Here is a 14,344-nt window from a genome sequence, read left to right on the forward strand (position 1 = left end):
CTATTCTAATGTTTTTGCTTGTGCACTTTGCACTAGTTTGGACATGGTTTAAAGCAGTTCCAAGGTGCAATAAGGATTTTATTGGCGGGTCTACATAGTTCCAAACTTTTACTTGTTATTGTATAACATGAATGCATCCGGCTCTTTCCATTACGTTGATCTAGCATTTCATTGGCTTCAGTGTTTTTTGAATAACTCATCTACATATGATGAGCTCTTGCAGATAGTAAAGTTACTTTGTTAGAATATTTCACTTTTTTTTAAAAGCATCTGTTATAAGATGCTTGCTATTGGAAATAACAAATATTAGATACCATATTTTACCAACTAATAAAGTTTACGACTAAGATCTTTCATGATAAATGCTTGAAATTCTGATGTTCAGTCATACGCTAAAAATTCTTGATGTGAAATATTCAAAGTTGTACCAATATAAACATTTACCCTTGTTTTGTGGGGACACATTTTTTTACGAGATTCACTGCATCCAAACCAGGGAAATTCTCGTAGAGTTGATCCTTTTTCAAGTTGAATTAAATTTTATTTCTTAGTACTCAATGGCCAAATTCTTTAATTTCAGATTTGAAGATTTCTAATGGTGCAGTTGGTTCATTGACTGGAAGAGAGGAGTTAAATGATAGCATCTCGAAGAAATTTTCCTTGTAAGGGGGTTCCTTTGTCCAAGCTCTTACTATATTATATGTGTTCTTGTGTATGCATGCGAGTGTATATTTTTGAGCACATATGTCTGGCTATATGTGTTCAGATTCTTGTCAGCCTTGTTAGTAAATGCCTGTTGGATGGAGATCATTCAATGAGCAATTCTCAGTTCCCAGAACTGGTATTTCATCATGCATACTTGCTTTATTTTTATTTTTTTGTTATTAGATTTCCTCTCTGGATTAGATCATAGGTGCAAAAAGAAAAGAAATGTCTGCTTCTGGTTGTGACTAATGAGTACAGTTATAAGATTCTTATTACCTGATCCCAATGATTTGGCGGTTGTCAGTATGAATGTCTAATGTTTGATTCCTGTAACAAGCATATTATGCATATATGTATACACATAATTTGCGGGCGCGCGCGCACACAGAGGGACCGCTTTTTCTAGGTTCCAAACAATTCATTTGTTAGACAGCTCACAAAGTTAGAAGGACCGCCTTCAAAATCTCTGCAAATTAAAGGGTGATGGGAGGAGAAAAGGGGAAGATTGAACCACTACATTGCCATGGTGAACTTTACCAAATTATTTTCAACTTTATCGAACCATTTATTAAATTTCGTTGCTTTACCATGAACGGATAGCGGGAACAGGGAACCAGACCTGAATCCTCTTTTTCACAAAGAGAACTTTTGTTCGATCAAATTCACATTTTCTTCTCTTTGATATGCACATGTATGACCACGCATATATGACATACCATATGTCTCTGGATCATAGACAAAGCTTCCTTGGATTTATGAAAGGGTCCCTATGTCTGTATTCCTTTAAAACCCTATTTTTTCAGTCACTGGTTACAGAGTCTAAGGACTCTCTCTCTCTCTGTTTTTTTTTCATTTGAAAGGCATGTGTTATGCATGTGTTATCGGATGTCTCTCCTTATAGCCATAACTTGTTTTTGTTGTTACTAGCATCAGAGCTATTTAAACTCAATTAGTTAAAGCTAAAATTCATTGACATTCTTTTCCCATTAATGTTTAAGTGATGAACGTATACTTTAAAAATGCTTCTCTAACATATATCTTATTGTTGACTTCTTTTCTTCCTTATGGAAGGTCAAAAGGTGCAAGCAAGATTTCAAATCAAGTTACAAGATTTTGGAAAGATATAAAAGTACTATTGATCAATAAGGTTTATGTTGTAAATGTTTTAGGTATTTCTCTTCCCATACACTATTCTTTTGAATGATTGTACACATTCTTTTTTACGTACAGATTTCTTATGCTTGTATTAATTTGTATTACTAAAAAGATTTTGTGTGCAGGTTATATAGCGTACAACTTTGTCATTGGAGCTTATTCATATTGGGGCCCTAAGGCTGGTTATGCCATATATCACATGGTAAACCCTATTCAGCATTGGTTGTTTCTATTACACATTTTATGGTTATGCCAGAATGATTCGATATCCAAACTCATTTTGAATGTGTGACAATGAATTATAAAGAGAAATAACAAAGGAATCTCAACTTTTGGCAAAGTATTAAATATTGACAATAAAAGGTGGCATACATATTCTGAACTTTTTTGCTATGATTTGGCCGACACTTTGAATTTATTGCTGGCACACGTGTCGTGTCGTGTCCACACATGTCGACACTCCTTTAGGCACTTTTAAGTGTACTGCTAGAACTGTCAGTAACTTTATATGTAAGTACGTGCACGAATGTGCCACTATTTCTAGATTTTTGTGGGTTTCCATGTCAGATATCTTGTATCCGTGTCGAAATTCGGCACAGGAATTTGTGTCCACAAAGCATGATTATATGCACTTTCTATTTTAACTACTATGTCCCCGTTTCTAAATTTTGGAAGTTTGCCGTGTCCGACACTCCGTGTCAGCTTGTGACACTCGTGTTCGTGTCCACAAATCGTAGCTTTTTTTATAATGTGGTTTACCCAAGTGTTACTATTGCTCCTTCCCATTGTTTATTGCTTCTCTCATCTAACACATACTTCAAAATTTAGATATTCTAGAACCTCAAAAATCACTCTTTTGAACACTATAAGGTTTAAAATTCCTCAAGAAAACATTATTAACATTTTTGCTTGATAGGGCCCACCAATGCTTGTATAAACTTAAATAGAATTTGGATCTCACTTTCTAGAGCTCTTTTCATATAATCATTAGCCAAGACAACTTACTCAAGTACAGTCAGGCGTCCCTGACGTATATGAGCTCATAACATGGCTTCTTTTTGCATAATTAACTATTGTGTTAGCCAGGCATCCCCGGTACTCTCAAGTCAATCGTGCTATCACAGATTGCTCCTTATCTATTGTCTCTCAAATCCAGACATTATGAATCCTTTTGCTATGATACCATCTTTCCTGTCAAGCCCCCGACCCGACCCTCGAGGTGCGTGACAGGCATCGCACGCATGCTAAGCGAACCCGGCAAGTGTGCAAAGCATCTGAACAGATAATCATCCAGATAAGCATGGTAGTAAACATAATATCCACATTGAACTAGAAGTGCATAAATGAAACTCTCTGTCTCTCAAATATATACATGAATATCTGAGTCGCAGTACATCTCACAAAAAAGATAAATAAACAACCCATACTTACCCTGTAGTATGGTCTCAATACAGATCTAAAAATATACAACACCAGGAATCAGCTCCTCTAGCTGATCTGCTACTCAATATTTGAAAAGAATGCAACAATCTTGCATAAGCATAAATCTTGTAATATATACTATAAGTTTCAGTAATAGATACTATAATATATGTATCATATTCTTGCTTATTCCCCTATAAATAAAAGGTTATATATCATATCAGAACTGGGCCAATAATATGGCATATTCAGAATCAGAACCAGATTCGGAATTAGAATTAGAACCTATGCATATGCATATGTATGTATGTATGTATGCTCAAAATCAGAATCATCTCACGAACCGAGAGTGCCAGGGGTACTCTTTTTTTATAGAGCCCGCAGGCATTTATAGAATTGGCGGCCGTAAGCTTTCAAAATCCTTATATTTTTCAGTATCTTTTACAGAACTTAGCTGGTATGGCTAAGTATGTGAGAATGCACGGAACTCACCCATAGCTATTCTTGAGGGAGGAAACCCACCCATGCATGCTGAATGGTATAATGCATTTGCGATATATATATATATATATATATATATATATATATATATATATATATATATATATATAGAGAGAGAGAGAGAGAGAGAGAGAGAGAGAGAGAGAACGGTTCCTACACATATGTGTAGAGAGTTCTCTACACACTAGCTTAAAATACAGTGGGGGCCCACATTGTTTGGGTGATCCAAGCCATCCATTTTAAAGGCCCTCACATAGATAGGGTGTCTACAAAAAATCAGATCCCAACCCTACGATTTGTGGAGGTAAAATGGATGTCTTTAAACCTTCACAAATTAGTCCAATTTTTGCCTCCACAGTTCGAATGGTTAGGATGATCCTATGGATCTGATTTTTTGTGGACACCCTATCTATGTGAGGGCCTTAAAAATGAATGGTTTGGATCACCCAAATAATGTGGCCCCCATTGTATTTTAAGCTAGTGTGTAGATAACTTATCTACACACATGTGTAGGAACCGTTTTCTCATATATATATATATATATATATATATATATATATATATATATATATATATTCCGACACATACTAACTGATATTAATACATAAGCTAACTATGCTGTCCCATACCAGCATAGTTAGCTCACATATTAATACAAAATAACACAATTATATATATATATATAGAGAGAGAGAGAGAGAGAGAGAGAGAGAGGAAAAGGATTGTACGCTCGAGCGTACCAAGCTTATGGTACGCTCGAGTGCCCCAATCACATGGGTCCAACAATTTTTGTGGTGATCCAAAGCATTCATTTGCAAGGCCCTATCATAGACAGGGTGTGTACCGAAAATCAGCTCCATTGAATCATCCTAACCCCTCCAAAAGTCGAGGGCAAAAATGGGCAGATTTGTGGCCTGTCCATTTTGCCCTCCACAAATGGATGGGTTAGGATGATCCTATGGAGCTGATTTTTGGTACACATCCCATCTATGTAAGGGCCTTTCAAATGAATGCTTTGGATCATCCTAACAAAGTGAGCCCAATGTGATTGGGCACTCGAGCGTACCATAAGCTCGGTACGCTCGAGCGTACAATCCTTTTTCTCTCACACACACACACACATATATATATATATATATATATATATATATATATATATATATATATGAGAAAAAGGATTGTAAGCTCGAGTGTACCAACCTTATGGTACGCTTGAATGCCCAATCACATGGGTCCCACATTTTTTTGTGGTGATCCAAAGCATTCATTTGCAAGGCCCTATCATAGATAGGGTGTGTACCAAAAATCAGCTCCATTGGATCATATATAATATATACCGGATAAATAAATACTCGTAAACAGAAACAGTACTAAAATAGTCTACATAGCATATATATATACATATAAATGTACAGCCATATATATATATATATATATATATATATATGAGGAAAAGGATTGTACGCTCGAGTGTACCTAACCTTAGGTACGCTCGAGTGCCAAATCACATGGGTCCCACATTTTTTTTGGTCATCTAAACCATTCATTTGCAAGGCCCCATCATAGATAGGGTGTGTACAAAAAATCAGCACCATTGAATCATCCTAACCCCTCCAAAACTGGAGGGCAAAATGGGCAGATTTGTGGACAAACATTGTCTGTCCATTTTGACCGCCACAAATGGATGGGTTAGGATGATTCTGGTGCTGATTTTTGGTATGCACCCTATCTATGATGGGGCCTTGCAAATGAATGGTTTAGATGACCAAAAAAATTGTGGGACCCATGTGATTTGGCACTCGAGCGTACCTAAGGTTAGGTACACTCAAGCGTACAATCCTTTTCCTCTATATATATATATATATATATATATATATATATATATATATATATTGTATCTCAATCAATCCATTATCAAACATATCTTTTATTCATTATATATATAATACATATATTATATTTCACATGAAATTCATGTAAGGCAACTAATATTGGCGTCACCATGTTTTAATAATTGCACAAACTCAGCTTGTCTTTTATTATTTAACAGATGTCAAAGGCATGATTTTAAATTTCGGTTTCGGCTAAAATTTCGGACTTATCCGAAACCGAAAATTGAGCTGAAATTCCATACGGCTAATGAAATTCTGTTTTTTTTTTGGACGAAATTTCGAGCGAAATTTCGGTAATTTCGTTTGAAATTCTTAAACGGAATAAAAATTATTATTTTATTACGAATTTCGACAAAATTTCTGAAATTTCAAACGAAATTTTCGAAATTTGAAGATGGTAAATTTCGGGAATTTCGGTTTCGGTACGTTTCAGTTTCGGTCCTCACCGAAATCCGAAATTTTGGATTTCGGTCGAAATTTAAAACCATGGTCAAAGGTGATTACGATTCCCAAAAAATTCTCAGAAGTAGTCCCACAGGTATCACTTGTCGGAGTAAAGACCTCATGATCTGCTATGTCGGCTTGACAAGGCATTTCACAGGTGATCCAATGGAGCTCTTCTCGGCTTTTGTCTTCCCGTGGAATGGCAAGGATCCCCGATCTTGTGCCGGGTTAGTACGTTGGCTTTTGGTTCCCATCAGTTGGTGCTATAAGCTGGCCATGTCGACATGTATGTGAACTTAGAAACTAGTTTCGACCCGTGGTTAGTAGGGTAAGCCAATATGGGCTAGGCAAGAGATTCCCGAGCCAGTCAGTTGTTTCTTCCCTCGTCAAGAATTCTCCAACGAGATTGCTAAAACCATCGCTTCTAAATGGAAGAAGAGGAAACCAGTCCCCGTACTTGAGATAGCCATGGTGCCATCGCCTCGGGATGTAGAAAGAGGTGTTCTGTAAACTGAGCAGCTGGACATAGCTGGCTCCAGGTGTTGACATAACGGTGAATTTGTACCCGTCCTACCTCCAATAGATGTTTTCAGTTTTAAGACTAGTCAACCACAACACCCATTTGTGTATAGTCTCGAGGTGCTTAAAATGACGCTAAGCAGGGTAGTCGTAGATAGAGATATCTGTTAGAGAACCCGAAGGACTACTGGAGGATATTGAACCACTGGTTGAAGTCGAGACATTTGACAGAGTAGAAATTGTGGATCCAATCAGGCAACGCTTCCGAGTCCATGATCTACCTACACAGAACACGGGAGAACAAAAAACGTAGTAAAACATACGGTAAAAACATTAGTTTTTTTTAGTATTTTTCGTCATTTTTTTTTAATTTTTAACAATTTTTCTTGAATTTGGACGGAATCCGGACAGATCCTAGACATGTGAGGGGTTAAGAACGAGGTCTGCCCCTACGGTTGGGGGAATACCCCTGAAGATTGAATCTGGTTAGGGTTTAGAAGAAGATCTAACCCTGTTCGAGATGACAGTCGGACAGACGTCCGACAATTTGACCATGAAGATGATCAAGATGTGCATATCCTCGCATGAGAGGACATGATTGTTTGAGCAGGGCTCGGATGCTGTGACCATAAAGATGGTCAGGACAAGTCTGTCTTCTTATGGGAAGATGGATTTATTTGAGCAGAGCTCCGCCGCTTTGACCATAACGATGGTGTTATGATCCTGTTCAGAAACGTCTTTTTCTCTCTCGTAATGTTACGTTTATTGAAATGAGACCTCAACCTGAATTGCAAATTGCTTTTTATACCGATCCGTCCTCTGCATCCAATAGGCTTAGCTCCTCTACTGCACCCACTACTAATCTAGAGAGACTGCAAGATTGATATAATTATTTTTATTGGCGTGATCATGTTTATGATGTGAAAATATATACACTTGATGACTTAAATTTAGAAATTTTTGGTGTGAAGGTTTGTTGTTTTCTACAATCTTTAAAATTAGTCATTATCGTACGCTAAACGAATAAAAACCTGACCCAATAAACTATCTTCAGGGTAAGACGTTTCTACGTGGTAGCCCTTGAAATCAGAGTGAGTCTGTTACCGGTAAGTCTGTTTCTACATTGTAGCCCTCGAAATCAGAGTGAGTTCGTTACCACACGGTAGCTCTTCAAAGTAACTCCGTTTCTACGCGGTAGCCCTTGAAATCAAAGTGAGTTTGTTACCACACGGTAAGGGGTGCAGGGTGACGCCACAGGCCAACATCCGTGCCGCCATGGCCTTGCGCCCGTGGCCATTTCCCACCTTGCGCTCCGTGGGGGTGAGACTCTTCACGCCCATGGGATATTGTCGAGGGCGCAAAAGGTGCCGCCGCCAGGCAACATCCGTGCTGCCATGGCCTCTTCTCTCTTGGGTAGTTCCGCTTCCTCAAGAATGCACCCGACGATGGCACCGGGTCCTCGTGACTTGGTCCCGGCCGACCCAATCATTATCATTCGCCAAGGTTCTTGAGGCACTCTCGTAGTCGTACAGATTCACACTTTTCAAATAGAGTGATCACATTTGAGGGAATTTTGCAAAGGGAAATGATATCAAAAGAAGTCTTCTACTTTGCTTTATTTGAGAAAACAGTCTTACAGATTCACACTTTTCAAATAGAATGATCACATTTGAGGGAATTTTGCAAAGGGAAATGATATCCTCCCCCCTCCCCCCCTTTTAACGTTATCTGTTTACTTTCAAAGGTAGGGAAAAACCGTTACAGGGGGTGAATTTATCCTCAAGTCGTAAACTCAGCTTGTCTTTTGTGTTTTAATTTGCTTCTGAGAATTTTTTGTGAATTGTACTAACCTTTGACATCTGTTAAATAATAAAAGACAAGATGAGTTATTGCAATTATTAAAGCATGTAATTGCCAATATCAGTAGTCTTCATATATAATTATGTAACACATAATGATATAGTATATCATTAACACTTAACACTTAACGGTGTGTTTGGATTGCCATAACCAAGAACCAGAAATAGCATCCCATTCCATTTCTACTCCGATTCTCCCTACAAACGGAATCTTAATTCCTATTCTAGTGTTTGGGTAAGCAACGGAATTCAACGGAGGAAATCTGAAAATCTCGTGGGGAAAAATACCGAAATACAATCGAAACTGAGAAGAAGAAAGATCAAGGGAGAAAATCTGAAAATCTAGAATTCTTCTAAACATATTCGAGATATTTCTGTTCATATTTCAAGAGATAGGAAAATCTGAAAATTTTCACATGAATGATGGGTTTCTGTTCAGATTTCAAGAGAAATGAAACCAGATTTGAAGAGAAACCAGACTTAAAGAGAAAACCCCCTCTGCAAGCAAGCCAAAGCCCTATCTTGCCTTTGCTCCCACCATCCCCATTACAAAATAAGAGGAAGGCGTGGGAGATAACGAGTGCTCCAAGTAGAAATATGTGTGACATAGAAAAAGGGAAGTAAAAAGACAAAAATTTTAAAAACGGACTGTGACGGCGAAAGAGGCTTGTTGTAAGGAGTAACAAGTAGAAAAAACCCTAGGCAGAGCAGAGAAGGTTGGGAAGAGAGTGGATTAGATAAGTCTAGACTGAGAAGAAGATCAAGGGAGAAAATGTGAAAATCTAGAATTATTCTAAACATATGTGAGATATTTCTGTTCGTATTTCAAGAGATAGGAAAATCTGAAAAATTTCACATGAGTGATGGGTTTCTGTTCAGATTTCAAGAGAAACGAAACCAGATTTGAAGAGAAACCAGACTTAAAGAGAAAACCCCCTCTGCAAGCAAGCCAAAGCCCTATCTTGCCTTTGCTCCACCACCATCCCCATTACAAAATAAGAGGAAGGTGTGGGAGATAACGAGTGCTCCAAGTAGAAATATGTGTGAAATAGAAAAAGGACGTAAAAGACAAAAAAATTAAAAAAAGATTGTGACGGCGCAAGAGGCTTGTAAGGAGTAACAAGTAGAAAAAACCCTAAGCAGAGCAGAGAAGGTTGGGAAGAGGTGGATTAGATAAGTTGTGATTTTTCATCATGCTTTCGGAAGATGAAGTTACAGAGAAAACGAAAGAGGGATTTTTCACTGTGTTTCCTCTGCAAAAAGAGAACGAAAGGAGGGGGGCACCATGCTTTCCTTTCCTCCACCGTGTTTTTGCAAGATAAAGTTACAGAGAGAGAAGGAGAGATAACAACAGAGAAATCAGATAAAAAATGAAGGCGCAAGGAGGGAGAGAAGAGCAGATAACACCTTCACTTGCTGTTTTGATTGATTGAGAGAGAGAGAGAGAGAGAGAGAGAGAGAGAGAGAGAGAGAGAGGCGGGAATCAAAAATACCATCTGCCCCATGGGTTTCCTAATCTGCCTGAAATTCCCTCTCTATTTCCGCCCCGAATCTCCATTCTGCTCACTGTTTGCAATCCAAATACCTGATTTTGTGAAGACAGAATGGGATACCATTTCTGATTCCCAATTCTGGCAGTCTAAATGCCTCCTTATGGTTTTGATTTCGATTTCGGTATGCATTTTGGTGGGGATGTAAACAGAAATATTTCAGTGGCTTCGTGTTGGTTTTGGTGGAAATTTAAAACCATGGATTTAATCATATATAGACATCTAGATCAAATGCTACAACCGAAATAAGTGAGATGACTTACTTGGACATAATGTATCTGTCTTACTAAAGTAACCGTGTTTTCTTTGCAGCCCTTCAAGTTTACATCAGTAACTAAATGGATTGGAAATATGATAATCAAATCTATTTGAATCAGGTTGAATTTATAAGTCTTTTAAATGCTTAAAATTTAATGGTTCCATTTAGGCGTTTCTCCCTCTTATCTGAACCTTTTCACAGTTAATGTTTTTCTGCGTGTTATATCCAAGATTCAGTAATCTATGGTTCTGTATAGCTCTCTATTATATATTCATAGGCTCTAGAAAATTGTTATTCGTTCTTCTACCAATGCATTTTCCCCTTCATTTACATGGATGCTGATTTACTGTTTTCAACTTGCAAAATTTGCATGTGTCCCTTTCACTTCCTATATATAAGCTTTCCTATTTGTTCGTTTAGATTATAATCCACATGGATGAACTTCCCATATTTTATTTTATTTTATTTATACATAATTTAATTTATTATTAATGTCAAGCCGTTTTTCATTCTTTAGAGATTATTGTTATATTCTTAATGAATTTGTTTTCTTGGTGGGACAGAATAATGCAGATCTGCTATTTGGAGGGATTACAATTGTGTGTGGAATGTTTGGAACACTAGGTGGAGGTTACATTCTTGATTGCATGCACTCTACAATCTCTAATGCTTTCAAGGTAGCTACAGTTATATTGACGATGTTTTTCTGATTCCAGATTAGATGCTCAAAATGTATTAGCTCATCCTACTACAAGAACACAAGTTTAGTCATTCCTTTTGATTCCTGATTAGATGCTCAAAATGTATTAGCTCATCCTACTACAAGAACACAAGTTTAGTCATTCCTTTTGTTTCCAGTTGATAAGTTTGCAAAAAAGTCCTATTTTAACTAATTGTTGATTTAAATCGCTTGGTATCTTGGATGACTGCTGTCATCAAGTCCAAATACAATAGTAAAATGAATATAATAGTGAAATGTTCCTTTTTCTGTCTTCTTGTTTGACTTTGGTGAATCCTAGTACATAAAACTTTTAATTCTCACCTGAGTTATGGGAACTGAAAAAAATAAAAATAAAAATCCTTTCCATGCTTTCAAATAAGTCCAGGTACTTTTAGGAAGATATTGAGGATCAAAACAAGTAAATACATGAAGAGTTGTCATGATAAAACTTGCTTGCAATATTTCCTCCTAAGCTGCAGCAACGGCGACCCGTTAGTGTCATTATTAGTTTTACCATATACATAAATGTGTGTGTGTGTGTGTGTTCGTGTGTAAAGATATGTTTCCAGTCTATTTGATTAGGGTGATAGAGAATTTTTCTCAAGAAGTCCACTAGATTGTGATTGGAGCAATTCATGGTATCGTTTGCCCAAAAAAGTAATTTGTGCAAACTCAATCTAAGTGCTATTTTTTGTAAAAAGACATATTTTTTGTAAGAACACCTAGCACATATCAAATAATTCGGTATGTGCGACATTTGACATGTAATTTATATAAATATTTATACATAATAAATATGCCGGAAGCATATGCAAATAACAGAATTTTAATGTGAAACTTCAGTGAATGCTAGAATTAGTCCAATGTATAGAAACTATTACATATTCAAGCAAGACAATCATCCATAATGGTCTAACATCGAACACCTAGCGCATATCTAATAATTCGGTATGTGCGACATTTGACATGTAATTTATATAAATATTTATACATAATAAATATACCACATTTCAGGTGCAATTAACATAAATATAATTATGTAGCACATCTGATATAGTATAGTGCTAAGACACTGTTTTGGTTTCAATCTGCGTTTCGGTTTCGCTGTGTTTCGATGGGGATGGAACCAGTAACATGTCAGCCGTTTTGTATCCCTATTGTTGGCAATTTAAAACCATTCGAATTACATGAGGAGCACATGTGGATGGCATCGGGTGCATATTAGCACGGTTTCTTAATTTTGGATAGTTGTTATAGAGACATGTAGTTATGTTATTTGGCTTAACTCATGATCGAATCTAGAATATGAGACATTCAGAGTTTCTTTGACCTCATAAGTAACAATTTATGAACTCCAGTACTACCTTAAAATGATCAGGCACTGTATCCTCTGTGTCTGGAGTCTAAATAAATTATTTTTAGCGAATGTTGGACTCCCACAAAGAATCTTTGCATTGCCATCAACTTGCTCTTACTGTGAATCATATATTTTGTTGCTTGTGGTCATTGAGCTGCTCATATTATGTTTTGGTTTCTTTGCAGCTTCTTTCTGGAGCAACTTTTCTGGGAGCAATATTTTGTTTTAGTGCCTTCTGTTCAAAGAACTTGTATGGTTACATAGTACTTTTTTCAATTGGTGAAGTACTTGTGTTTGCCACGCAGGTACCCTTCTCATTAGCCAAAAAAATTTATTTCAGTTTCAAGCTCAATATTTACATTCCATATTCTTGTGGTGGTTGTTTGCTTATTCTGGTATTGTTACTGTTTATGAACATTTACTTAGTACCTTTTGGAACATGAGATTGCGATCCTTGAGAGTTGATCAACTAGGCTCTTTTGCCCTGTAAGCCTGTAACCGACCCATAATGAAGAGGTTGATTTGATCATTCAAAGACAAATGTAATGTAGCTATCTTTCATTACTGGAAACATATATACGAGTAAGTGAAACCCGTATGACAATGGTAATACATGTAAAAGGCATGCACTTGTTACCTTTGCCACTTTACACCATATGCATATGTACACTCAACATTTCCAGTCAAAGGAGTTTTGAATTGATTCATTATGACCAAAACTGAGTTAATTGGGTGAATAAACGATTGACTCCTCAATTTTAAATAGTGGTGAAAACATCAGAATGGTTGCAGACAAAGGTTTTAAATTTCAGTTTCAGTTTTGGTTACCACGAAAAGGAAACTTCTAGTTTCGGTTGGAAATTTTGGTGGAAATCTTGTAGATCATGGTAACGTGTGGAAACATATGCATGTCATAGAATTTTAAGATAAAACCATAGGAAATGCTAGAATAAGCACAAATGCACACATAGAAACCATCACAAGAGCTAGACAACTATCCATATTTGTTTATTAACATCAAATACCTAGTAACCTCGTATCGTGATAAAGGGCATGACTACTACGGCGCCATTAATACCCATCTTTGACGGAAGGAGATCTCTACACGCCACATTAAATGTAAATCTGGACACCTGGCCTATGGCCAGTAGTCAGCTCGAGGCGCTGTTTCATCTAAATAGCCAATTTCCTTGCCTCTTCATTTTCCCTCTAAATTATAAGAGAAGGAAAAGTAACCACTCCTATATACCAGATGGAAAGCTTAAACTTCTCGTCCTTCCTCCTCGAGACCCTTGGTTTTGGACCGGAAGAGGAAATGATCAGTGGACTTATCTGTGATGGAGGATTCTCTAAAAAGGATTAAAGCTATGGCTTACAATGAGGAACTAGCCTCTAAGCTCTCGCCAACACCTAGAGAAGTCTTTAAGGATATTTTGAAGCAACAATGGAGGCTTTTGAAAGAGGCGGCTAACAAAAGGCCGGAAGTATTTTTTAGTATGACAGGGTCGCGTAATGTTAAAGAAACTCACTCTCCCATGCACAAGCATCCTTTCTTCATCAAGATGCTGATGGATGAAAAGACATCGAGACTTATCCGGTGGGAGGAAGATAAAGAGTCGGGGATCAAAAGACTGGAGGCTATGATCAATAGGAAGAGGGCCTCTGGAGATAAGGAACCAGCGGATGAGGAACTTTCGGCTATTAGCCTTGATGAGGAGGTTTTTGCTACTGAGATCGTTAGGCTCCTGTCGGACTTACATAAATGTTCATCTTAGCGGGGTAGCCTCCTACTAAGAAGTTCTACAGTTTTTGACATCCCAGGTTCTTCGTGGATATTGGGTTAGAGGGAATTTGCTTAAGGGACTTTAGGTCTTGAAGGATGGAAAGGATTTGGTTTTTGGCATCTCTTACGACCAAGGAGAACCCCTGGTCTCAGATATTGTAAATATGTAAGGGACTA

The 14,344-nt window shown here is 37.3% G+C and overlaps 1 protein-coding gene across 3 annotated transcripts in view; it reads left to right on the top strand.

Moving 5' to 3' along the window:
• The window catches only part of LOC143849513 (putative sphingolipid transporter spinster homolog 2), an 80,781-nt gene that overhangs the window by 55,603 nt on the left and 10,834 nt on the right, over positions 1 to 14,344 (top strand). For all 3 annotated transcript variants that reach the window (XM_077358571.1, XM_077358569.1, XM_077358570.1), the window contains 5 exons: positions 581 to 662; positions 1,777 to 1,874; positions 1,986 to 2,062; positions 10,870 to 10,983; positions 12,570 to 12,689. In XM_077358571.1, coding sequence (XP_077214686.1) covers positions 581 to 662; positions 1,777 to 1,874; positions 1,986 to 2,062; positions 10,870 to 10,983; positions 12,570 to 12,689 — 491 coding nt within the window. The remainder of the gene's footprint in view (positions 1 to 580; positions 663 to 1,776; positions 1,875 to 1,985; positions 2,063 to 10,869; positions 10,984 to 12,569; positions 12,690 to 14,344) is intronic.

The sequence above is a fragment of the Tasmannia lanceolata genome, unplaced genomic scaffold, assembly GCF_043159265.1.
Source record: "Tasmannia lanceolata isolate RefF3 unplaced genomic scaffold, GAP_Taslan_0.1 ptg000018l, whole genome shotgun sequence".
Lineage (NCBI taxonomy): Eukaryota > Viridiplantae > Streptophyta > Magnoliopsida > Canellales > Winteraceae > Tasmannia > Tasmannia lanceolata.